This window comes from Mauremys reevesii, linkage group 4 (assembly GCF_016161935.1).
Source record: "Mauremys reevesii isolate NIE-2019 linkage group 4, ASM1616193v1, whole genome shotgun sequence".
Taxonomy (NCBI): Eukaryota; Metazoa; Chordata; order Testudines; family Geoemydidae; genus Mauremys; species Mauremys reevesii.
Genome location: NC_052626.1, coordinates 13,257,877 through 13,284,066, shown reverse-complemented (window position 1 = coordinate 13,284,066; position 26,190 = coordinate 13,257,877). Strand labels below are relative to the sequence as shown.

The window sequence follows — 26,190 nt, the reverse complement described above, 5'->3', positions numbered from 1 at the left end:
TGCTAGATGGAAAGGCTGCTACTTCTTGCATAATAGCTGTGCAATTAGGAGCAGGACATCTTAATGTTTGTGGTCATTGAATTGAAAGTGCGTATGGATGGATAACACTTTGTTCTACCACTATCCCCTCCCCAAATGCACTCCAGCGAGGGTGTCACCAGGGGACAGAGTTAGGGTTGCTGGGTGGCCTAACTGTATTTCCATACTTTCAAATGTTGGGCTTTCTTTGAAGCCTATCCTCATACCTAGGTTTCTTTTTGACAGTGCTTGTCTCTTAATAGCAATAATATTATTATAAAATCACTGATCTGTGCTCTCAGACACTGAACCCACCCCACCCAAACAAACAAAATAACCACAGCAGTGAGTCTGATGGACTCAGAGAGTTTGAGATTCTGTGCCAGGGTTTTTTATGCAGTGTAAGCATTAGGTGCTGTGTAGACAAAGATGGTAGTTAAAAATTTTGGTATGAGCAGAATAGACTCCAGCTCACTTCCTGAAGCTGTTGGCCCTGCAAAGCTTACAGAAAAAAGGGGACAAAATGTTTGTTTTCAAAGTCCCATTTATTTAAGTGGCAGTTCTGTGTAAGAATCTGCCTTTTTTTACATTGAAATGCTGCTCTACTAGGAAGAGCAACACACAGCATTAAGGGGGAGAACCTACCTGATGTGGAAGAAAAAATACGTGACTGTCTCAAGTAACACTCTGTGTACAGCATCTCTCGTATTGGACACACCTACACTTTCACTTTAGTGAAGCTTCTTGATGCAGTTAAGTAGAAGAAGCTGGTTACTTATCTATGTTATGATTTCTAAGCCAGGAGTCTCTCAATGCAGTAATCTAATAATAAACATGCAGTATGTTGTGGGGTGTTATTTTGGCCTGTTTATTCCTTACACCGTGGTGTGAAATTACAGAGGAGGATATGCCATGTGGAAATCTGTGTGGCAAATAGATTCTGGAACTGCAGGATACTTCTCCCAGGATGGTTTATTCCTGATTCTGTTTACCAGGCCATAAATCAACTAATTTTCAACCATGAACTCCCTGCACGACATGTCTTTGAATCATATGTTCCCTATGAGACTGCACTCTTACACCTTTAAAGATAAGTGGGCTTTGTCTGCACTGCACGGGGGGGTGTGATTGCAGCAAGCATAGACCTACCCAAGCTAGTTTAAATCAAAGCTAGCTCAGGTAGCGGTAGCAGTGAAGTCTTGGCAGCACAGGCTAGCCTCATCCACTCAGGACCCAGGGTAGGTGCTTTAAATGGCCGTCACTCATGCTGCCGCTGTTTCATTGCTATTGTTCGAAGCTAGCTTGAGTAACCAGCTAGATCTTGCTACACATGCTGCCATCACACTTCTTGATTACAATGTAGACATACCTCTTGTGTTTGTAATTAAAGCTCAGCTTCACTCTTGCCTTTTTCCGCAGTGTGTTCAAGTCAGAGCCCAGTCCAGCTGCTACACCCCATATTCTTCATAGAAATATTATCTTGTGCCATATTTTATGTCTTATACGAGATGGGTCACGTGAGGTATCAGTGAAAAGGTTATGATTTACTGAATGTATTTATCCACTTTGTATGCATGTATCATTTCTGTATCTAAAGTTAAGAATATTGTCTATGTAACAATTACAACTGTGTGGGTATGTACTTACTTTCTGGTGGGTGTTTCCCAAGCAGTCAGCCTTAATGAGCCATTATGAAAAGACAATGAGTGTTCAAAGAGGTAGACACACACCCCCATCCACATCTTCCAGGAATTCCTTGCTGTGCACCTTGCAAATAAACATTGTCTCATAGTTTCTCTGACACTACCAAATACCACCTTGGACACTGCTGGTACTTTTCCACTGGAAACAAAAGCTTCCCACCTTATGTAAATTCTATTTAAAGCTGGGAAGCAAGGCAATCTGGACTCTCCGCCGTTGCCTGCCCAGGAAGGAAGGCTGCTAAGAACACCTGAAGGGAAAGGCAGGGTTGAGACAGGGGTCTAGTCTATAAAAAGAAATAACGGGAGCTCTGGAAACTCTGCAGCTTGCTGTGACAAGATGGCCAATGATCGTAAGGTGGGTCCTGTGCTTTTCTTGGGGAGGTGCTAAGATGCCACCCTTTGCCCCTGCCTGGGAAGGTGGTAGAGGAAGGAAGCAAGGGAGGGGTCTGGGTCTGGGTTTGCTCCTTGCTCTGAGTTCCAGCCCCTGTCACTTTCTTATCCTCTTCCCCTTTGGGTAGGGTTACCCTCGGTCCTTAGACGCTGGGGGAGGGAGTCTCCCTGCCCTGTCTCTGGTCTTTCAGCTCTCACAACACACCTCCAAGCTCCAGTCCTCTTTCCTTCCTCCCCTTCCCCTGACTGCCTGAACCAATTAACCTGTAGCAACCCTCCCTAGTCTACAGGGAACCATGCCTTAATTTGCCTAGGGCTTCTATATTTCCACTCTACCACTGCTCCTTGGCTCTCTTGTATCACATTGCCTAAAACAACATTTAGGGTGAGAATTTACACTCACGAAACTGGTTACAAAATGTATTAAGCTTAGTTTGTGTGTTTTGTTTTATTTGCTCAGTAATCTGCTTTGTTCTGTTTGCTATCCCTTATAATCACTTAAATTTACCTTTTGTAGTTGTTAAACTTATTTCTTGTTCATAACGTAACCCAGTTCATGCAATTCATATCTGGGGGGAGGGAGAAGCTGTGCATATCTCTTTCCACATTGAGGGAGAGGGTGACTTTTATGAGCTTGCACTGTGTAGATTTTTCTATACAGCACAAGACAATATTATTTTGGGTTTACTCCCAAAAGGGGCTGTGCACGTGAGTGCTGGGTAAATCCCCGAGCTGATTCCTCCCACACAGAGCTGATCTCGGTGTCTGTGTCCATTTGCAGCTGGGTGTGTCCCTACCAGTGTGTGCTGGAGAAGGCTTGAGGGCCTGGCACAGCTAGGACAGGGTGAGGAAGCCCAGGCTGGTGGAATGGGCAGAACCAGTGGGACCCCAGCACATCAAGTGGCATCCCAGATGGGGGGGGGGGGTCCAACCTGTCACACCCTCCTCCCTGTGACACACAATCCTTGTCCCTTACTTAAAGAATCGTTTCTATCATGTTTTACTCTCTGCATGAGAAGTTGGGAGAAGCGATAGGCATTTGATTGCAATGGTCTACTCCTTTCCATGCTCCTGCAGTTCTTATTCCTGCACAGCTCCCTTTCACAAAACACCAGGGGCCTTCATTCTCTGAGGCGCTGAGCACCATGCACTGCCATTAACTTCACTTGGTGCTGGAGATGCTCAGTACCTCTAAAATCCAGGCCCCATAATACTTTGTTGGTGGGTGTTGTGCAGACCTGAGAACTGCAAGAGTGGGGAAAGCTTCAGGTGTAGAGACCCTTGTGCTTCTGAGAGCCGACGGAAAGAGGCATCAGTGACTGCAGACAATCTCTTACTAGCCAAGCCCTTTAGCTGTAGACTGAACTAGGAGTAAGCATTCAAAGTGGTCACTCAGCATGAAAGATTGAAGACTGGTGGTAATGATCACATTTAGTACAATACCTGGAACTTTTACAGCAGAGTTAGCTTAATACTCGTTAAATCAGCTAAACCTCACAATACCACGGTGAACTACATAAACATTATCCTCATTCTGTGAATAGGGAAACTGAAGCATGGGGCAATAACAACATAACTTCCTTTTTTTTAGGGTTTCTTTAATTCTCTTCGCCCTGAACTTGGTGACTACCCGGAGATAAGCATTACCACCATCTGTCCAGGACCTGTCCAATCCAAAATTATACACAATGTCTTTACGGAAGACCTCTCAAAGGTAAGCAGCAGATCTGTCCCTGCTGAAACTCTGCTTACAGTAGAAGCTAATTCTCTTACAAGCCCAGTAAAACTTTCATTATATTTTTCAATGTAGAACTGAGCTCTTCCGTGTTGGCAAACACTAAGCGTCCAGCAGTAAGGAGCTGAATACCCTACAGTGTAATAAAGGAATATTATACAGGCCCAGATTTGTAAAGGTATTTAGGCATTGTGGTGCTCGGTGTTGCAATGCCTAACTGATTTAGGAGTCTAAAAAAAAATCTCATTTTTCAGAAGTGATTTAGGCACATAGGAGCCTAAAATCCCATTGGCAATGGGATTTTAGGCTCCTTAATCAGTTAGTTATTGCAACACTGAGCACCACCCTGTCTAAATACCTTTAAAAATCTGGGCCTTCGTCCCTAACTTCATATAGAATCACATCCTTACTCACCTTTGCAAATGCTTTACCTTCCCTTTCCTAAGTGCACAGGTTTGTTAATCCCTTTGTAGGTGATTGATTTGGTGTACACCCTCCCATGCTGGGCAACCTGGAACCTGCCACTGTGCAGCCAACCAGTGGTTGCAAGCTCCCTGTACAGTCAGCTTTTACTCACAGAATCACCCTGTTCTGCTGCATAGAAGCCATTTTGCAGCTGCAAGGAAAGGGTCTGGATTAGTCCCACAGAACTTTGAAATGCAGAATACATTAGCTGCCATCTAGGCAACTTCTGTCTGCTCAACTCACAACGTTCCCTATTCTGTTGACTCGATGGTGCAATCGTTGGCAAAGTGCCTACTGTTGTCAACTTCAAGGCATGCATTCTTATTTCCTATGGGAAGCCACAGAAAATCTCTCAAGTTCCAAAACTGTTTCAGCTAAACTATCCTGCAAAAAACCTCTAGTAATTGAAATTGTTTGGGAGGTCCTACAAACTACCCAGCAAACATACCTAGGATAATTCCACACCATGGAACAGGCCACCTATCCCATAGAACTGGAAGGTCATCGAGTCCAGCCCCCTGCTTTCACTAGCAGGACTAAGTACTGATTTTGCCCTAGATCCCTAAGTGACCCACTCAAGGATTGAGCTCACACTGCTGGGTGTAGCAGGCCAATACTCAAACCACTGAGCTATCCCTCCTGTTTTGGCAAGTGTTTGTGTAACTGTACTTTCACAAAAAATAAAACATTGTGTCTAAAGCTATTTTATTAAAACCCTGCTGGGAGCAAAACACTAGAGATCAGCATCTTCATTTGATTCTTTAAAATAAAATTTCTCAGGCTCCTGGGGATAAGAAATCTGATCCTGCCTCTTTCCACAACCAATCAATCAGAGAGAGTTTTCCTTAGCAGACTAAGTTTCTGCTGCAGCAAAGCCTGGTGCTGTGGAACACTTAATGGTGCAGTACACTTAATGTCTCACTTGCAGGCTAGTGAACTTAAATATCCACTCTAATCCAGTGTGTGCTCTTATTTTATACCAAATTATAAACCAGGTTTATAGGTAGGTCAGGTTTTGGACCTAATTGGGTTTTAAAGAATGGTTTGAAGGCTTGTAAAATTTAAATACTTATCATAGCATTAGCATGTAAGATTGCAAAGCATTCTGGTTGGGCCTTTAAGGACACTTCTCAGTCAAATGTGAACACGGGGCTCAGTGGTGTGGGGTTTCTTTTTGGGAAGATAGGCCTAGGGCTAAGAGGGTCTCAAAACAAGTGTGCATATAACACACATCTTTCACCTTTATCACAGCCAGATACAACACATCTTAAGTGAACTAGAACATCTATAATATCCTGGTCAAGAGCATCTCCTTTCTATGTGCTGAAACTATGTAAGGTAACGCTCCTGCCAGTGGTGGAAGCCTCCACTGGCACATCACCACAATTCACAAAACTAAGAGTTAAAATGTGTGTCATTCACACTAGTTTATTTAGAATCCTTGTCTTCAAGCCCGCAGTGTAGTGGGACTGCTGTCCTCTGACTTCAATACCAGTGAATCCAGTTTTATTCAGCCCTGCTATATCAAGTTGTCTAACACTTGCACTGGCTTCTTCTCAGTGATTGGAGGCTTATTAGCACAATGTCTCAGCTTAAAAACCATCATAAAGGGAGGAGCTGGCAAACAAAAAAACCAACCAGCATGCTTTACTTTTTCATGACTCTTAAATGAAGTTGTTCCCACCCAGAAATCAATACAAGATTAATATTCTAGAATGAGGGGGCTGGAGTGGCCCCCCTCTCTGAAGAATCCATGTGGTTCTGCTGTGTGGAAGAGACGCTGAAATGTCTGACTGTGTAGCAAGTGCATATACTCTGCATGGAGCCCAGTTCACTGAGGTGTTCCCTTTTCTGACAGTAGCAGGTATAGCCTGAGAGGGGGGGCTGTGACTCGAGGACTGGTTGCTATGCACATCTTCCAGCCCATTGCCATGCATTAGGGCAACATAGGGCCAGGTAGCTGTTGGGATGAAGTAGCCTGGGTAGAGCTGCAGTAGCTTTTGGAGGAAAATGACTTCTCCTTAGCGCACACACATCTAGTTGCTTGGCTGGGGCTTTAGGCCCAGGTGTATTATATAGGCTTCATTTACCCCAAGTCCTACACTGTTCATATAAAATAAATAGAGACCAGTCCTCTGGCCAGCCTATTTTGCCAGAAGTCACAAGAGACCTGTATTTTTTTTAATTCTTAGGGATACATATGCAATGAGCTGTGATCCATTTCAAAACAAAGTATAACTCCCCCTTAAGGATGCAGCATAAATGAGGGAAGACGACAGAACATCATTGAGACAGACATTTTGTTTTAAATTATGTATATTCTAAATGCTTTGATGATGGATACACAGGAAATCCAAAGATGGGGGAAATGAAGTATTTTTTCTCCAGGCAAAAGTTCTGTAGCATTTCATCATTCCTCTTTTCTTCCTAGTCACTAGAAAACACCGGTGATCAGTCCCACAAAATGCCAACTGATCGCTGCGTTCGGCTTACATTGGTCAGCACGGTAAATGATCTGAAAGAAGCCTGGATCAGCGATCACCCATATCTAGCAGTCTGCTACCTTTGGCAATATGCACCCACCTGGGCATGGTGGCTTATGAACAAGATGGGCAAAATAAGAATAAAAAACTTCAAGAGTGGAGTGGTAAGCCATACCTAACAGGGTGTTCCTGTATATCCTTTCATCTCTCTGTAGGCTGCATTCTGGGTCTGCCATTCATCTTCCCCCGTGCTTGGTACCACATTTGGACACTACACAAGAATATACAGCCCCGTGGGTTATTGCTGTTCAAGCAGCAGAACAGTGAAGTCAGTACACTTATGATGAAACATTTCACCTCAAATGTATCTAGTCTGCAGTGCACAAATGTAGGTTCAGAGCTGGATACTGAGCAGCTGCTAGAGACCTGGCCTGCACTATGCTCTGTCACTACTATAATATTTAAAGTGACTTGAGCAATATATCTGGAATTCAGACAGGCTGACGATCTCTCACTTCCTTGCAAGTATTGCTTGTCACATATTTAAGCTGTATCTGAGACAAAAGCCTCATTTTAGGTAGAAAAACCTATATTAAGCAAGAGGTTAAGCACTCTAAACTCAAGCAGCAAAAGTTTCATGTGCACACTTAAAGGGGTCCTGCTCCACAACAGTATGTGATCAGATGCTGACAATGAGATTTTTTTTTAACTCCATCTTGTGTGAAGGATTTCCAAATCTAAATGAAACAGAAAATGGAGGAAAACATTAATTAAAAGGTGGTGTGTTCTCATTATTACAGGATGCTGATGTCTCCTACTCTCAAAAGAAGAAAGCTTGAAGAGAAACCTGCACAGAACCCCACTAAACCAAAGCAGTAGCTGTAGCTGGGGGAGTTCTGTCCTCTATTAATCTTTGCAAGTTAAGGCCTTTATATTTTTAATTATTCCTTACATTTTTGCTATCATGTAACCTGACAAATGCAACTTAATGTGACTGTAAGAACATTTCTTGAATAAAAGCATGTCTGTAAACATATCTGCTTTACTGTTGCAGGACCTTCCATAAATTCATTCTTTAGGTTTATAAAAACAATAGTAGGAGGACAGGAACTCTATTGTGATCTTTCTGATGCCATGAGTTTACCCTGTATTTGGAGGGTAGCTACAAAGCATAAACTACTTGATCCTATTTCCACCATTCTCACATCTTACAGACACCACCAACCAGCCCAGATTCTTCCCTTCCTGGAGCCTGAAAGCCTCATGCCCCATAAGCTGGTTGCACCATGGGCTGACCTTCAGGACCAATATCAACCAAGCTACGAAGGGGGAAAGTGTGTTTATTGCTTGTGAGGGCTACTCTAGACGGGCAGCACTGGGGCTGGATAACTTGTGCACACATCTAATCAGTTTGGATGGGAGGGGATGCAGCAGGCTTGTGGCTTTCCCCTTAGCCCTGCATTGTTTAGGGGAAGGCACTTCCCCTCTTTACATAAGGGAGAAATAATTGTCAGCTGAGCCCTCTCTCCTTTTAGCAGAGTTCTGCTCAGGTAGTCAGTTCTAAATGTCTCAGCTGTCTTGGACACCAAGTCAGCAAGGACTCTACCTCCTGCTAAAACATCTCCTTCCTGTTAGTACATAGGAAAGTGGAGGAGTCTGACTGCCATGCTGAAGGGCTTGGGCAGTCAAACAGGTTCAAGTGTAATAGTTTTACACAGCTAGATTGTCCAGCTGAAGTCCAGTGCCCTGTTGCCCTCCACAGGGCTAAAGCTGGGGGTGGAATTAGGAGGGAGCTGCGGGGAGAGGGAGGGGAGGGACTGCAAGGGGGAGCCCTCCTGCATCCTGAACTACACCCCTGCCTACATACAGCCCCTATAATGGTTTGTTTACACTGGAGGAGGGGAAAGCCTGGAGTAGCTAGTGTGCATTTTTATAGAAACACTCCAAGGCTTCCTTTGTGAAAAGGCAGCTGGTAATACACATTAAATAAAATGATTTGAAGTTATACATTATAACAAGTTGTAAAAAATCAAAATACATCAACATATAAAATGATCAGAATAAAAATTTCATATAAATATTCCTATGTACACTTTGCTTACCAACTCTACAGTTCACTATACTACAATGAGCTGTAACCTGCCTACGAATGCAAGTCACCTGTCAAGCTATTTAAAAAAAAAATGCACCAACAACAGTTAGTGGCCAGAGCTAAGTCTCTCTTCTCTGAAGTGGAGATCAAGACATGTGTGGCAGCCACACAGGGAAAGGGGTTTAGGTAGTTCCAGCAGTGAAAAAACAGATTCTAAGCCTCCAGCTAGCACCTTTTCTGTGCAAATTAGGTTTCCTTGGTTTGGCAACTGCCATCCAATGCCACTCAATGAGATCTTCATATTTCTAGTTGTACAAATGCAGCATTAGTGTTTGGTTTCCTACTTACAAATAGGAAATACAAAAAAACCACCTTACAAGTCAACAGCCTACAACAAAGGCACATGGAGAGATGCAGATGAATAAACAGGGTAGCCAAGCGGTGGGTCTGCTGCTTGCACAGTAAGGTTTCTCAGAAGGACTGGGTGAGCTTGTATACTGTAGCGTTCTTCATCATCATTGGTAGCATACAGCAGCTCCCATGACAGATTTGCCCATTGACCTCGGACAGCTTCGTCGTTGAGCTTCCCAACCTGCACTAACAATTCCTGAAGGGTAAGCACTCTGCTGGTGTAAACTCCCTTTGAAAGAAAAAACATTTAATTTTCAGTACACTAACAGAATTCAGACAAATATAAATGTTTCAGTTACAGAGCATAAAGTGAATAGTTAGCATCATTCTGGTTACTGTCTTTTTAAAACTGCTTCTTCCATAATTTCAACAGGTGAAACTGTGGAGACTGCAGTTTAACAAGTGAGACTCAACACTGCAGTGCCTTGAACCAAATAGTGGCACATGCATTGGTCCCTTCCTAATATTTAGTGTAAGATGAACGGCGTATAGGCCTCTAGACTATGCTGTTGCATATATTCACTAGAACTGTTGAATCTTTAATGGCTGGATGCTTGACTGTCCCCATGTCATAGTTAACAAATGCTGCTGCATTTGCAGAACAGCTGTCTAGCAATTTCCAGCAGTACTAATGCCAATTTTTATCAAGCATTCACTTGTTCTTTGGATGTAAAGTTCTCTGTAAAGTCTTGGAAGTAAGACACACATTAAAATAATGAGCAATGGAAAAAACACATTAATGTTGCTTGCTAGCATTTTTTTTCTCCCCTTACCATGTTAGGATCATGTCCCAAAGAAAAAAGATATGGCTTTTCCTGTAAAACTGCTTGTTGCCACTCAATATCTGATACTAAACCAATGTACCAGTCACTTTCATATTCTTCCAGATAGTTAATCAGCTCTTTGAAGTTCTCTACTGGACCCAGGCTTGCTTTGTCAACCATGAGCTTAAACGTATATCTGAAAGATGCATAACAGAATGTCTAGAGTAAGTATAAACTTCAGAGAGAGGGACAAAGCAGTTATCAAAGGCAATGTAGCTATGATAACCCACTTACAGGTTGTTATAGTTGTTTCAGTTAGCTCAAACATTGGCACTACTGATCATGGAAAATGCAAAATATTCAATGAATATGGTGACTTACTGTCACTTAGATAGCAAATCTCTCTTCACTACATATAGTTTAAAGCCAGCTCTGAAAGCCAAATACTCTCTTCCGACAGCGTTATGCTATGTTTTATAATACACATGGCTTTTTACCTGAATGCTTTCAGTGCTAGTTGGAACAGCTCTGGTTTTCCAGTTAGCCAATCCAAACCAACACACCAGGGAATGCCACCAGTGTACGCTCTAAATACATGACTAGGAGCAGGAACTGTATTGTCTAGTCCAAACAAACCAAAACAACAAGACAATACACCATGGACGTACAACTCTTTCAAAGCTTTGTCTTTAGTAATGTCTTCAAGTAAATTGGAAGGTTTTTCTTTCAAATGAAAAAAATTCAGTTGACTCAAAACAAAATGGTACCAGTCTTCTGGAAACCTCTGCCTCATCTCATTGAGTTTGGAAGTAGGTATGGGTGCAGTTCTCCATTCTTCAGGAATGCTTAGCAACTCAGAGTAAGAGCAGCTAAATTCAACTAAAGGTAAGCTTACAACTTCCTGCTTCTTTCCTTTGTCTACAGCAGGGAGTCCAAGCACAACAGCTTTGTAGAGTTTATCTTCAGGTGCTGTCTCTTGCAGAGCACCAGCTGCGCTCTCCATTTCTACTGACCCTGGAACAGACAAAAGTGTTCGCGGTGCAGCTTCCAATCGCTCAGTTTCTTTTCTTTCTCTTGTTCTGCTGGGGTCAAGATCAAAAAGATCACTATCATCAGTCCAATCTGCAATTGTATCTACACTAAAGCTATCTTCATCCTTTATGGGCCTGAGGTTTTCTACTGCACTGTCAAATGCTTTGGGCTGGGTTAATGGAAATGACTCTTCTTTGTTCTTGGTTGTTTTGTCCAGCTTCTCACACATTTTTGATTTTTTATAGCAATACTGGACAAGTATCCATACAAGCACTTTAAGGAAATCATCTTTCAGTTGCTTTAAGTTCTCATGTGAATCAATGATTCCAGACAAGACATTCCTGGCATCAGAATACAGTCTCACAGGAAGAGCGGTACAAGGGGTTAAAATGTTTCCAAAATGATGATTGAGAGAGAAAGTCTCTGCATGCTCCTGGTGTTCAAAAGCCATTTCAAAAACTTCATCCACTCTGTGTGCTTCAGCAGTGTGGCAGGAAGTTTCCTGCAATTCTAGCCCCTATAGCACAAATGGAAACAAGTCATCTTTGCTCTTTGGCAGCACAAGCAATGCTAACAAATACTATTTTCTTGTATTAAAAATTATTCCCAGCAATTGAAGACACACTTCCATTTCTAATATTTCTGGCACCAATGAAGCTAAGATTTTTTTTTTCTAGCACCCATCGTACGATCTAAGATTGACTACAGATGTTAATACAGACATGATAAATCTGAACTTTCTTTAGAACCTTGCATATTATTTGCCATGTTACCTTTTCCCCTTACAGATCAACCATATACAGTTGTTTTTTTAAAAAATGTCTTGAGCCACAGGACAAGTGATACAGTACTTCCATACTCCATCTAGCAGTCCCCCCCTCACTTCTTCTGTCATAACTTACTTATGTGCTTCAGATCATTTCAAATGTATTATTACGAACTTAACGGTGCAGCACAAAATACCCTATCATTTGCAAAACTAAATTAGCTACACACCCAGAATATGTTAACCTTATGTAACCTAACTTGTGTTACTTGTGCTATTACAGGAAGTTCCACAGAAACAAATTTGTTTCTCCAAAACATGACTAGGTAAGTTTTCAGTAAATATTCACCTTAATATTAACACAGCAGTATGTGAAGCCTTTTTCTAGTACTAATATCCACATCAGTCTGTCCTGAAAACGGCACAAGTAGTGTGATCCAGGTAAAGAGAGACCTAAAAAAGATGCAGAAAAAGTTAACTTTTACTGTTTGATTCTGTTGATTAAGGTTTCTTCTGTACATTGAGGAAACCATTGCAAAGACACTCTTATATGAAATAGTTTGTGGCCTGTGATGTCTTTGCAACAGCTCAGCACATTTACACAGCAACACTGATCCTGCCAGAACCAGTTTGGGTTGGCCAAGCACAGCACAAGTGTTGCTTCAGTGAATTCCTGGCTTCTTGATGTACATATCCCATAGTACCTGCAACTGTTACTAGCTGGAGCTTTGGGGCAACTTGCCAGCATGAGACATTTCCTTGTGGAATGGGGTTAGAATGGCCAGCAGAACTAGGGCAGTTGCAATGCTTGTGGTTTCCTCTTGCAATATAAAGGAATTACTGCAGCCTACACTGGTTGAGCTGGAGACCTATTCCTGGATGTTACAACCAGAACTTGTAAAACAGCTTGAAATATTTGGTGAATTTGTGTACACAGAGAGCTTTCCAAGCACTGCTTTTTGCCATACTTTCTTCGGTATAGATTGAGCCTTTGTGCATTAGCATCCACAACTTTAGTTAGATTATGGACTGCTGGTTATATTAAACTACCCTGTGTCAGGTCAAGAATAGAAACCAAAGTAAGGTGCAAATCTGGATCCAAATACTGTGTCCAGAACAATGACTACAGTACATTCTGAAACACTTAGGTAGTGTAAATAGAAATGATGAGGCAAGCTGGGAAAAGTTAGTGGAAACCAAGTTAATTTTCTTGCCTACAGGGTTACGTATATACGTAAGCTGTATAATACTACTACAATGCACCTCTATAGAACCGTTCAGCAGAGCATCTCAACGTGCTTTCCAAACATTAATTCAGCTTCATGACAACCTTATGAGATGTTAACCTCTTTACAACAGGCAAGTGAAGTAAGTGGCTTGGTCTAAGATCACACAGATGAGTCTCAGGCAGAGCAAGGAACATAACTGTGGGGTATGATGACAGAGGGAGCCACAGATAAAATAAGTGAGAAATAGCAAAGGAGTGCAAGATACTTAAAATACTCCAAAAGGAAGGTGGGAATGGGATGAAAGAGAAATATAGGAAAGGGGGGGGGGACTTCTTAAAATGTAGGATCATGTTTCTTCTCTTACTCCCTGTATCAGCAAGGCTGATGATCCTGAAGATAAGACAGAGGAAGGCATGCCTTGCAACTTTTTAAATTAATTCACAATGTTTTTTTACAGAAGCAATGAGTCTGGAAGGAGTCATATCCAGCATTTCTCAGCCAATAGAAAGCTCCTATGATTTCTTTTGTGAAAAATCAATGTATACACAAAAGGGAATTCAGAGACTCCCCCAGCAGCAGAGGGTCAGGCTGCAGGGAAAAGGACAAAACAAAATTGTGTAATTCAAGGAACACTGTTCAACAGAGTAACTAAACATTTAAGAGAGTTCTTTTTGGCAGTCGTTCCCCGCATAGCACGCCCACTGATATCAACCAGAGTTCCACACGTGTATGACTGCGGAATATACCCAATTAAAAATGTTAAAAAAAGAACAGTCTTCCAGCCAACAGACCCTATATTAGCCCTCATCACTATGAGTCTATAATTACTGTAGTACATCATATTTTTGTTAGTGGAAAGTGAAAAAGAGAACAATAACTGAATAAGACTTCATACATGGGCTCCCAATTTCTAAATTAATAAACCTGCATCCAAGAACCATTAAGACGTATTACAAAAGCATATCACCTCCATAGTTAATCATTACTTGCTCAGTTAGAAGGGAAAAATTTCTGCAAGACAATTGCATTTTTGACTAAATTACCTGATTCATAAAAGAGTTTGGGAATGCTTAAGTCATCCTTTATCTGTCACCACAGTCCCCAAGTACTGATTTATTATAGTATTAATAATAAGCTGTGCTTCTATGACATTTTTATTTAAGGATCTCAAAATGCTTTATAAATATCAATTAAACCTCAATCCACCTGTGAGGTATTATCATGCCTGCTTTACGGATGCTTAAGCAGATGTTAAGGCCTAAATTTTGCGAGTGTACCCATTTTTGGATGTCCCACACGAAACTCTAACAGACTAATTTTCAGAGGTACTAAGCACCCACAGCTCCAATGGAATTTGCTGTTCCTTAGCCCCACTAGGAAGAAAAATCAGGCCCTCGATATCAAGTTGGGTACCACAAAAAAACCTGAGGCAACCAAAATTAGTAGGCATTTGAAAATTAAGGCATAAATGACTTGCACATGTCAAGTTAATGGCAATGCTAGCACTTAAAAGTCCTGAAATCAAGCTCACTGCTTTAGCCAGTAGATTGCTCTCCCTCCCACAGAAACATCACATTGCTTTCCTCTACTCTCTGTTTCGATGTAAAAGGGTGATGGTAAACTTGCTATCTAACTGATTTCCTTAATTCAGGCCTTAGATTAGTCAGCTGTCACTTCTCCAGCACATCTGTGATATTCCAAAACAGGACAATGCATGTTTGCTGCCAGCACATTGCTCATTTGCATCCTCACTCGCGTTCAAATCATCTTTGACTCGTACAGTGAATTTTAGTTTCAGAATGTTGTAAAATACAAATCAGTAAAACCAGCCATTAGGTTATAGTTAAAATTAAAAATAACCTTATATTAGCACAGTGGAATAAAGTGCTCTTTCTTGCTACCATTTTTGCAAAGATTATTTTAAAATTTGGGCTGTCAAAGCTACTAAAAATCCTCTCTGTAGTTTAGGTTTTTATTTTTAAATTAAAATAGTGGCACAGAGCATTGTCGCTTCATTTTTAAATGATCTGAGATCCTAACATGATCTCTTGCTTAGAAATATCCATTCAAAGATTATCCCTTTAAAAAGCACGTAATTTTTTCTATTTTTAAAAAAATATTGAATCTGAGGCATGAGTGCCACAACACTGCACTTTCATAGCAGCAATAAGGAAGATGTTCTCTTATTTACTGGCAGAGTGAATTGGGAGTGGGGATTCTCCTTCTGTGGGGAAGCTTCCAACAATTACTTCAAGTCTCTTCAGCCCTCGTACCAAAACCATCGCATAGGGCTGTTGACAAAAGTTTCTGCATTTATCTCTTCCTCCGAAAAAGAGTGAATGAAGTTAGATTCAATTACCTTTGAATGCTAAGATGCCTCCCTTACTAGCCACCAGTGTAAGATAGCAAAAGTAAATACTCATAACTTATCAGTGGGGCAACATGCTCCTGATTATTCTGGTTACGTGTGCCAAGTGTTTCTCAAAATAATTTCTTGTAATTTCAGCAATTATGTTTTCTTTGGCAGAGAAAAAAAATCTTGGTTTTTGTTTTCTTTTAGTATCATTAAAAAATAAATAAATACATGCCACCACTTTTTGTAAAATTGTAAGGCCAGAAGGGACTGTTATAATCCTCTAGCCTCATCTCCTACATAACACAGACCACAGAATTTTACCAAGTGGTTCATGTATTAAGCCCATAGATTTTAGTTAAGCCTAGGTAGATCTTTTAGAAAGACATCCTCTCTTGTTCAAAATAAGGAATGCCAAGTGCAACATAGTTTTGCCACCACTGTGTCGCTGTATTAAATCATAGCATTCTCTATTAAGAGAATGCAGCAAGGTGAGAAACCGCCTATTTTTTTCTTAGCTGAATAAGCCCTGGAACCCTGCACTGTTTAAGTTTTAATCTAGGTAGTGAGCGCATTTCTTTAACGTAGCGGTTGCAAATCACAATGTTCTCCAATAGAGGCTACACAGATTAAAGCATTTAACTATATTATCTGCAAATTATTTTATACAGCTACAGTTTACCTACCGAGACTACCAGATGCTAGTGCAGACTGCAGTGCAGCGGCCAGACTCGGAACCACTTGCTGGTAGTACATGGTATCTGAACAAACACATGCTGTTGCACCCACAGGTCCAGGCCAGCTTCGGATAGGTCTAGGAAACCCAATCAAAAATATTGGTAGAGTGAAGAGCGGCAGCATGGGGGAAGAAAGTAGTGCAGAGACAGCGATGAAGGCCAATACAATTGGGAAGAAAACAATGTTGAGTGTTATTAAGGTGGCAGTAGATTTCCGACGTTGTTTTTTCTCTGTCCATGATGTCAAGAGAACAGCTGCAGCAAAATGCAGTTTTGAGATCAACTGAAGTAATCGATCCCGAATGACACCAGCCTGTTGAGATACATACAATAATCAAATATTTTTCTTAGGTATCTGGTCACATTCAGCATTGCTAGAGCTCTTTCAGGTTCACATAGTTTTATTTAGTACACTTAGCATTAATTATTAAACCAAGAGAGAATCCATGTCTACAGAGTTTCAGTCTCCATATCCATAAGCCCTGAGCCCTAATTTTGGAAGAAGTGGGCAAGAAAAGAACAGGATGCAAAAGCTAGCTGCTTAATCAAAATTAAAATTAGGTTTACCAGTAAGAGTCTGATTCCTGTATCAAGGCTTCTGTTCCACCACACATCGGTATTAAATAGCAACATCTGCACTATCGATACAATCACCATCTCCAACAGGGCATTCTCTGTATTTTGCCAAACCTAAAACAGAGACTGATTATTTGTTGTACCAAGCATCTGCCCTTTCTCCCTCTTCTTGACCTGGAGTATTTCTTCCAAGTCATTTCTTATTTCTTTTAGGAAAAAAATTATTCTACAAGGTAACAAATTAGAAAGAAATTAAAATTACCATTCTAAAGGTTCTTGTGAATCCAATGCAAATAGATACAGAATGGAGACTTTGTAGGGAACTGTCTAATGAAAGAAATGCTATCATAGCAAATGGAGACACTGCAAATAAAAAAAAGAAAACACAAGAGAAACATCAATGTTTTTTCTTTGCAATTTCCACCAAAGTCCATAAATTGGCTCCAGATCCTGCAGTGAGCTCATTGCAGAATGGAAATCTTAGTCTGTGAATGGGAATTGCCACCACTAAACCAGTAATTTTTTTTTGTGAACTTCCCTCTCCCCTTCAAAAATAAGAAGTTAAAATTAGGTGGCATTTTAACACAAAGCAAAACCTTTTTGCCTTCCTGCAAGCACTTAAGCCCATGCTTAACTTGTGATTAGTCTCTCCGAAGTTAATGGAAATACTCAAATGAGTGAAACATGTGAATAAGCACTGCAGAATTATGTCCCAAAACTGGTAGATCAACACAAACTCAATCTGGGCCAAATTTTGGTTCCATAGAAGAAAGTGGAAAATGTGCTATTGACTTCAATGGAAGTAGGATTAGACCTTTAATTAGGAAGTTGCAAGAAACAAATATTTTGACTGACTTCCAGGGTCAAAACAGTTTTCTTTTAGAACTATTTTATCAAACTTACAGCAAAGATTTTCAAAAGTGACCAGTGATTTCTGGGTTACAAACCTACATTCCTTAAAGGGGGCTGGTTTTCAGAGAGCATGGAGCACTCACACTCTGAAAGTCAGTCCCTCAAATTGAGCACCCTAAAATTCATGGACTCTAGATCACTAGTCACTTCTGAAAATCTGAACCCATTAATTGTGCATACAAGGCTACAAGTAAAACTTCAGGTAAAACTTAAAGCCATTTAAATCTTCTTAGCACATACATTTTAACTCACATAGAGAAACGTTATTGCCATGTTTTAATCATCTTATATATAGTATATAGAAGGTATTCCTACCTAGTGTTAGTAAAATCCTTCTGACAACACCAACTTTCATAAGCCTTCTTTGAGTCTCCATGAACACGGTCACAGTCCTGACATCCTTTGGATAAAAAGGGTTTCGGAAGATTCCAAACAAGTACACTCTCTGAATCTCTCTAAGAATCCACATAACTATAAGTAATATGATCAGAATGTAACTCACTATAGCCTGGGGACTGGCTTTGGAGAATGCTGAAAAACCAGCAAAGTGATGCAGCAAGCTGGCTTCTATGAGAGCCAATGTCAAGACAGTCAAATAGAAGAAGAATTCCCTCCACACAGAGTGTATCCTAGGGCCACTGGACTTAGACTTGTTGGAAGCTAAATGGCTGATCATGGTGTGCTTGAAGGCTAGACCAATCTCACTTAGGTTAAGACTGAGTATGAACCCAAATCCAGTCATGAAGAGAACCACACCAACAGTGCTGGGAATGAAATATGACGCTATAGCTGTTCCAGCAGAAATGAGAAACATTACTAACAACCTGAAAAGGGAAATAAGAGATTTGATTGAAAAGAAAATAGGTTATAAACTACAATGTTATATTTGATCATTATGTCAATAAAATTTACCTTGTATTACTTGACATGGGTGAACCTCCTAGGCCAAACTCCAACACTTGTTCCATTCCCCACAGAAAAAGTGCATCAAGTGGGGGAAGAATCCCCAATGCCCATAAAAATGGCAAAAATAGAAATATGATGTGCAAAATCTGGTTTGTCTGTTCTAAAACTGGTATGTTAACAGTAAACCTGGATGAAAAAGGAAATGTATTTGACTCCTATGAAAGGAAGATACTGTATGTATAGATGCACTTCAAGTTTAACACATGATAAATTCAGAAGTATAAAAGTTATGTATCCCATATTCAAATGTCAGAATATAGTCAGACTTCGAAAAAAAACAACACAACCCACAAAAATAAATATACTTAAATTAATGCCTGGACGTTATCAGACTGACAACAACTAGAAGCCCAAAGTTCAAATCCAGATCTAAATTTTTCTGAAGTTCAGTGTTTGAATCTATAATTCCAAATCAGGCCTATCTCTAATTTAAAAGTACTATATTTGGTATAAATATTTTAAGATCTTTAAAAGCTGTAAAAATATATTGCTTGATAACTGATCCTTAAAAGGACAGTGAGGCAAACAGTTACTTCCAATAGTACTGAATTTAAGACTGAGGGTGACCATTTTAACTATGCTAACCTTATAACCTCTCAGTCTCCCGCCTAACTTTTCTTGAAAGCTATTAAGTTCTTAATTTTCTACAAAAGCAAAATAAAAAGCATTAAGTTCTATTGGAAAAATCCAGAAGCAGCCTAGAAAATTATACAATTGACTTACATCTCTAATACAAATCTTTCAAGAGAGTTATTTCACAGCATTTACCAACAAACTGCAGATATAAGCCAACATTAAAGTTATATAAACATGATAGAAGTTTACCTGTGTGCAAGATCCACTGCAATAAAGACAAAAATATAGAACGGTCTCATCAGAGCAGTAATTTCATAAGTATCCAGTGCCTGAAAAGTAGCTGTCTCTGTAGCTGTGTTTATGATTAAAGAATATTCTCCTATACAAATAGTTACCCATCCAAACACAAAGATCACAACAGTTCCTCCAATGTTACTATACAGCAAGGTTATTCTGTTTGGCAGCAAATACCAAGTTCCCAACCCACACATTACCCCAGCAAGAAAGGAATGAAAAACAGCGTTGACTATATATTTCTTGCCTGGAATAATAAATTTAACTGTCTCTGAACCCACACAGCTGGAAAATTCATACTCATCTTCATCCCTTAGGGTATTCTGAATTTGCATTCTTTCTACTGTCACTGTTTTCTGTCTTGCATACAGATTTGTCATCTGGAGAATAAGTGCTGTAACAAGCATCAGTCCTCCTGAAAGTGCAGCAGTGTAATAGTCTTTCATAATGTCTAACTGATACAAAAGTGTTCCTACTCCTCCCAAAACCCATGGTGTCAGGAAAAGAATGATCTGATTCACATATATGTAAGGAGGCGCACAGTAGCCTAATTTAAATCGGGGACCACCCAAAACAGTCTGTGGAAAGCGCTTCAAGAAGAACTCCTGTTTGTAATCATTCAGGAGAGGTACATCTGGACCCATTCTTATTACTCAGGAATCTTGGATGAGTCCCATCTTTCCTGTAGCACAACAGCAGATAAAGAAAAATAAGTAGTGTTACTAAATGACACATTCAAAACTTCACAAATAGGCAATAAAGATAATTGTTTTGTCCTGTTTTCATTTGTAAAATTATATGGAATTCTAATGTTGTTAATTTCAGGAGACATCATCTATCCTATTTGCAGAATACACTGAACTTTAAGGACTATAAGTAAACTCTTAAAATAGGGAAAAAATTTACAACATATTTTAAAATACAGAATATACTGACCATTGCAGAATTTATGTGAAGAATTACAGGACTAATTTAACATGGCCTCTACTCTTTGGAATTAATAAAATGAATTGTTTACCTTCACGACAGAGCACTTGTCTAGAATTGAAATTTACATCTAGCCCCATTCCAACTTATGATTTAAGCCTCGATCCCCCAAGGACTTCCAAATGGGAGGCCACCCATGTCCAGGAAGAAACCCATCGATTTCAGTGAGGACCCACGTGCGTACAGGAGTTCCACACTAAGTTCCTTGTAAAATTAGGGCTGTCTAGATCAGGGGTCAGCAACCTTTGGGAAGTGGTGTGCCAAGTCTTCATTAATTTAAGGTTTTGCATGCCAGTAAAAGGTTTTGCATGCCAGACTGGCAGTGCAGGTGGCAGATGAAACCCCAGACTGGCAGCGGGCTGAGCTGCTCAGCCTGCTGCCAGTCTGGGGTTCCGTCTGCCAGCCCCTGCCAGCCAGGGTCCCAGCTGCCGGCCCTGCTCAGCCTGGGTTCCGTCCATCCAGGCCAGCAGCGGGCTGAGCAGGGCTGGTGACCAGGACCCCGGCTGGCAAGGGGCCGGCAGTCGGGACCCCAGACCAGCAGCGGGCTGAGAGGCTTACAATCAAAGTATAAGATAAGAGACAGATGGGGAAGTACATGTAAACAAATGCGACAATATTGGTCAGCACGACGGGCAGTGGCCTCAGCAGACCACTAGCCTAATTGTTTGTCATCCCTACAAAAAAATTGACAGCAAGAGTTTTAAGTAGTACAGTGTGGTAGCTTTGTAGATCTTTATGGGGCACTCCACACAACAGAGGGACAGCATAGGAGAACGCACAAGGTGCTTGTTTGAAAATGTAATAAGTAGACAATGAATGCTATTGGCTGACATACCCAATTCCCCATCTGCAATAAGGGAGAAAAAAATTGAAGATCTAATTGTAACAGGCACAACATGTATTCAGAATATGCTTATTAATTATATGAATCAGCAAGGCCAGCAAACCATTTACAGGGTTGTTGCTTCCATTTGGATTTTTTCTGGGCCAACTGTGAATGTAGGTAGACATCCAAAAGGAATTATTACTCAAGGGTAAGGAAACTTTTAAAAGGAGTTATCTTTTTACTCTACAAATGTAATGATATAAATGTATGTTTTGCTCTCTTACTCATCACAGAAGCAAGGATCTAGAGGCAACAGACAGGAGTACTCAGTCTGAGGCCCTGGATAGAGAACAGGACTCAGAAAAAACTACTGTGTAACAACTCACTATTTTTGTTTTAAGTGAGGTACCTGCGGGTATAGTTAGAAGATTTAATGCAGAAAGTGTTTTATACTAGCTGTCTTCTAACTGACAAGTAAACTGCACCCCATTTTTAACAGCACTACAGGTGTAGTGAGAAACAAATGTGCTAGTGCCACTGACATGTATCCTCTCACTACTATATTTAATACTTGTAAGTGCTTTAGTGCACAATGTACAGTTTACATTCACCAAGGAAACAGTCACATGGTCTGCAAGCATACACTGAGCATCACAACATTCCATCAGAAATAATGGAAATGAGAGGCACCAAGATACTCTAAATTAGTGTTACTGGTCAATAATTGGCATTTTCTCTAAAAGATATTAGGCTAAATCAATACATAATACTCAGTAATAAAATGTAGAACCATGAAGTACTGTTGATCTGCTGCCCTTATAACACAGAGTACTGTCTACATAGTACTGTACATTTCTTTCTTCTGTTGTAACTTTGCATGTTGTGGTATTATTTGCATTCTCCTTGCAACTGAGGTGAAAACAGCAATCATGTCTGAAAGCAACTAAAATGTAATGTGGAAATCCTGCCAATCATACAGATACTGGATAGGGCATTCATTACAAACAGTTCTACAGTTTATAAATGCAATATGGACACACCCTAGTAAAAATGTTCAAAAGGGACATTTAAAAAAAAAAAGGACATTCTAAGCTTGCTCAGAAGTCACTGGAACTTTCATAAATAAAATTAAATAGCATGTTTTAAAGTGCTGTGTGTGCAACAGTGCCAGGTTATATGTGAAAAATTGTGGGGGCATGTAAAGGAGAGAAATTCAGTTTTAAAGGAAACATAAACCAAAGGTAAAGTTTTACTTTTTTTTTTTAAATAAAATTTCCCTGGCAGCTGTGATTTTAGGTTTTCCCACAGTGTTATTATTTGTTTCAAGTTTAGTCTGAGTTCTTGTTTCTAAGTATATATTTGCTAAACCATAAACAAAATATTAACCAACAAAACATATTTAACAATGTTTTGTTAAATAAACATATTTCCACTACAAGTTCTGCATAAATAATAGACATACTTGCATAAAATTTAAAATCTATGTGTATAAACAACACAGTCCTCCTACCCCAGTGCAATGCAAAACAGAAACATTGTAAGGCACTATAAAAAAAGCAATAAACAAATTTGTAAGAGAAATCAGAGACTTAAGCCCAACAAATATGGGAAACCATGTAATTTTAAATATCTCCATCTGACCTCTGAATTGATAAATATGTTGGTGCCAGATCTTCAAACAGGAGCTTACGTACGTATAGTTACCTCTGCACGAGTCCCAGCAAAAGTAACTGTTTGCAGGATCTACCCTTAGTTTGCATTTCTAAAGTATGTGGACAGTTCTAGGCTGACCACATTGCCTGGTTACCCTGCTGGCCTGGGTGACAATAGTCACATCAAACATAAGCTACCTTTCTTCACTTTCAAAGCCCTTCATGGCCTAACTCCAACCTACCTATTTTCTCTCTTTCATTACTGAAGCATCAACTCCCACCTCTGATCAGCCCATGATGTCATTTGTTAAATTGTCAAACAAGCACCTTTGTGTTTTCTCCCATGCTGTCCCTCATCTGGGAGAAGCATCCCACAAAATATCTGCAAAGCTACCTCATTAGTGTCCTTTGCTGGGATGCCTACAAAAACACTGACAATAGGTGGGCCACTGAAGTGCTAATACCAGCCTATCATACTGATCAATATTGTCTCACTGTTTCCTTGTACTCCCCAGACCTATATCCATCTGTTGTCCCTTGTCTTATACTTTGATTGCAAGATCTTGGGGGGGTTGCAGCTTTTTGTTCTGTTTGCACTAGGCACAATGGGCTCCTAGGTACTACTACAATACAAACAACAACAATCGGACATAACCAGCGTAGTTCTACACCTATATTTCTCAGTTGCTTATATCATCCCCATTACCCAATAGTATCTGAAAAACATTAAATCTTTTAATGTGTTTAGCCTCACAATATCCCCCTGAGGTAGAGATGTGTTATCCTTATTTTACAGATGGAGAACAGAGGTACAAAGAGACTTGACCAAAGTCACATAGGAAGTTATTGGTGGAGTCAGGACATGAACCCTAATCTCCCAAGTCCCAAGCTAGTGCCCTTATGTATGAGACCATCCTTCTTCTACAGGGCTTAGATCGTTAAGTGCAGTTTTAAATTTCTTGGAGAGGCTGAAAGGCTAAGGTGGATGAATGCCTACTTATAATATTTCACAGCAAAACGTAGGATTATATTTGTATAATTTTCATTTTTTAAATTATGTCATATAAGGCTTTGGGGTTATTTAAAAGTTATCTGCTTAGTACAAGCCAGGCCACAATACTCAACACCTCTCATCACATGAAACTATCAGTCAGTAAGATCAACCAACCATAAACAAACAAATAAAATAAATACAAAAATAAGCACACCCTTACCCCAAGCAGAGTTTTAATCCTGAGAGACTTCATGAAGTCCACCAAGGACTTAATTACTGCTATGAAATGTTCATAGATGGTGCTCAGCTATCATGATGAGGGGGTGGCAATAGAAAACCCTAAAATCAGAAGTAGATTTTGTACTTGGATTAGCAACTGATCATGACAATTTTGGAAGACTTATCTAACACTACAGCTCCATATCTGCACACACACAAACCTCTTGTCAGATCAAGGGTCACCTACAAATTGCACAGACTTTGTACTAAAAACTAAGAAAGATAAGGTCAAGTTTGTTTTAGCTGAAATGCAAGGCCCGGGGTACATCAAAGTCTTAGTCCTAGGGCCAGCATTCACTCCCAGGGCCGGTGCCAACATTTTTGCCGTCCCAAGCAGCAGGGGAAAAAAAAAAAAAAAGCCGAGATAGGCAGCACTTCAGCAGCAGCTCTACCTCGCCACTCCGTTCTTCGGCGGCAGGTCCTTCCCTCCCAGAGGGACTGAGGGACCCGCCACCGAATTGCTGCTGAAGAGCCGGATGGGCCACCCCTCTCCGTTGACCGCTCCAAGCACCTGCTTCCTGCTCTGGTCCCTGGAGTCGGCCCTGTTCACACCCCACCCTCAGCTCCCACAGCAGCATCCCAAATATCCTTTGGGGAAGGCACTGTCTCTTTGTTCTGTGTTTGTACAGCGCCTAGCACAACAGGCTCCTCAGCCAGGGCTGCGTGCCCTGCCAATGTCGACAGTGGCCACCCGGCCGGGGACACAGCCCCTACAACCTCCCCACAAACCCTGGCACTTTCAGGCTCTGGAATCAGCCCTGGGGCTTGGCCCCAGTGGAGCCCGAGGCCGGCCACCCCAGCTCGGCGTGGGGAGCGCGCCAGGCTGCCGCGCGCGGGACTTCAGACCGGAGGGCAGCACAGCCCGGCAAGCGCCTCTTGGGAAGCCGCGTACCTGGGGGCAGCGCGGGCTGCCCGGCGTCGGGCGGGGCGAGCCCCAGGCACAGCGGCGGCGGAGCCCCAGCAGCGGCTCCCAGGCCCAAATCCCCCCGCTCCGCCCCGCCCCCGTGGGTTTCCACAGGAACCGAACTGAGGCGGGCACCGCCTGGCGGCGGATCCTCCCACTCCGCGTAGGCCGCTGCGGCGCGGCGGGGGCGCGGGGCTCAGACGCGGCGGCGGCGGCAGGGGCCGCTCTCGCTCTCTCTGCGGCGGCGCTGGCTCCGGCTCCGGGTCTCCCGGGCATCCGGCCCCGCGCGCTGACGGAGGGAGCTGCGTCCCCCCCGCTGTCGCCACCGCCACCACTCACAGCCGCCGCCATTTTCCCGCCTGACGCAGCCCTGCGTCCGGGGACCCGGCCCTGCCTGCCGCGCCGCCACGGGGAACGGCCCAGGGCCGCCTGCTGCACGCGCCACACCTTGGCGGCGGCGTGGCCGGGGGGTTAGTCCCAGGCTGTGGCCGTAGGGTCGGTACAACCGGCGGCCCGTGCGCGCGGGCGGTTTCTGTGGGGCCGACCCGGGGCACTGCTGCGCCTCTGCTGACGTTGGGGCACAGGGGGCCTGACCCGGCCTTCGCCCCGGGCGGGGGGCTGGATCTCCCCAGAGGACACCTGGGGGCTGAGAGCGGGGTTTAGTGGGGGTGGTGGGCGCTGCCTGCTGCCCTGCCTTTGCCGTTCCTACCCCTCCCCTTAGGTAGCCGTAATGCCCGTTGGGGCTCGCTGCAGAGTAAGAGCCGGCGCCCCACCAAGGCCTGGTCACTCTTAGCCCTTAGGTAGAATACACGTTTGTTCCCGCCCCACTGTCACACCTAAGGCCCCATATAGACCCACTGGTAGCATCGTCGGGCCCCACTCAGGAGTTAGGCTCTAGAGCAGGGGTTCTCATACTCCCCCTTCTGACAACAGAAATTACCGCATTGTGCCCCAGGCAAGGGCCTCGTTTGCCTCGCCCTTGTTACGGCACTGCCTGAGCCTCACTGGGCTATCCCGGGGCGTGGGGGAGCCTGAGCCTCACTGCC

General features: G+C 42.1%; 2 protein-coding genes across 11 annotated transcripts in view; one reads left to right on the top strand and one right to left on the bottom strand.

Annotated features, from left to right (window-relative positions):
- DHRS7 (dehydrogenase/reductase 7) overlaps positions 1-7,830 on the top strand; it is a 33,104-nt gene extending 25,274 nt beyond the window's left edge. Inside the window, exons 5-7 of the mRNA XM_039539071.1 lie at positions 3,703-3,825; positions 6,743-6,958; positions 7,595-7,830. Coding sequence (XP_039395005.1) covers positions 3,703-3,825; positions 6,743-6,958; positions 7,595-7,633 — 378 coding nt within the window. The 3' untranslated portion in view covers positions 7,634-7,830. The remainder of the gene's footprint in view (positions 1-3,702; positions 3,826-6,742; positions 6,959-7,594) is intronic.
- PCNX4 (pecanex 4) lies at positions 6,595-25,639 on the bottom strand. 10 transcript variants are annotated; one of them, XM_039539065.1, is made up of 13 exons: positions 25,133-25,389; positions 24,182-24,300; positions 19,458-20,184; positions 18,579-18,758; positions 17,982-18,490; positions 17,017-17,117; positions 16,746-16,868; positions 16,128-16,491; positions 12,209-12,312; positions 10,559-11,610; positions 10,071-10,257; positions 9,259-9,526; positions 6,595-7,531 (listed from the first exon to the last, which is right to left on the bottom strand). In XM_039539065.1, the coding sequence occupies exons 3-12, from the start codon at positions 20,144-20,146 to the stop codon at positions 9,275-9,277; spliced, it is 3,561 nt and encodes a 1,186-aa protein (XP_039394999.1). In that variant the 5' UTR covers positions 20,147-20,184; positions 24,182-24,300; positions 25,133-25,389; the 3' UTR covers positions 6,595-7,531; positions 9,259-9,274. The 10 variants fall into 10 exon arrangements, with proteins under 10 accessions (XP_039394999.1, XP_039395001.1, XP_039394998.1 ...); XM_039539067.1 differs by having other exon boundaries at positions 6,595-7,098; XM_039539064.1 differs by having other exon boundaries at positions 9,264-9,526.
- Positions 25,640-26,190: the final 551 nt, after the last annotated feature.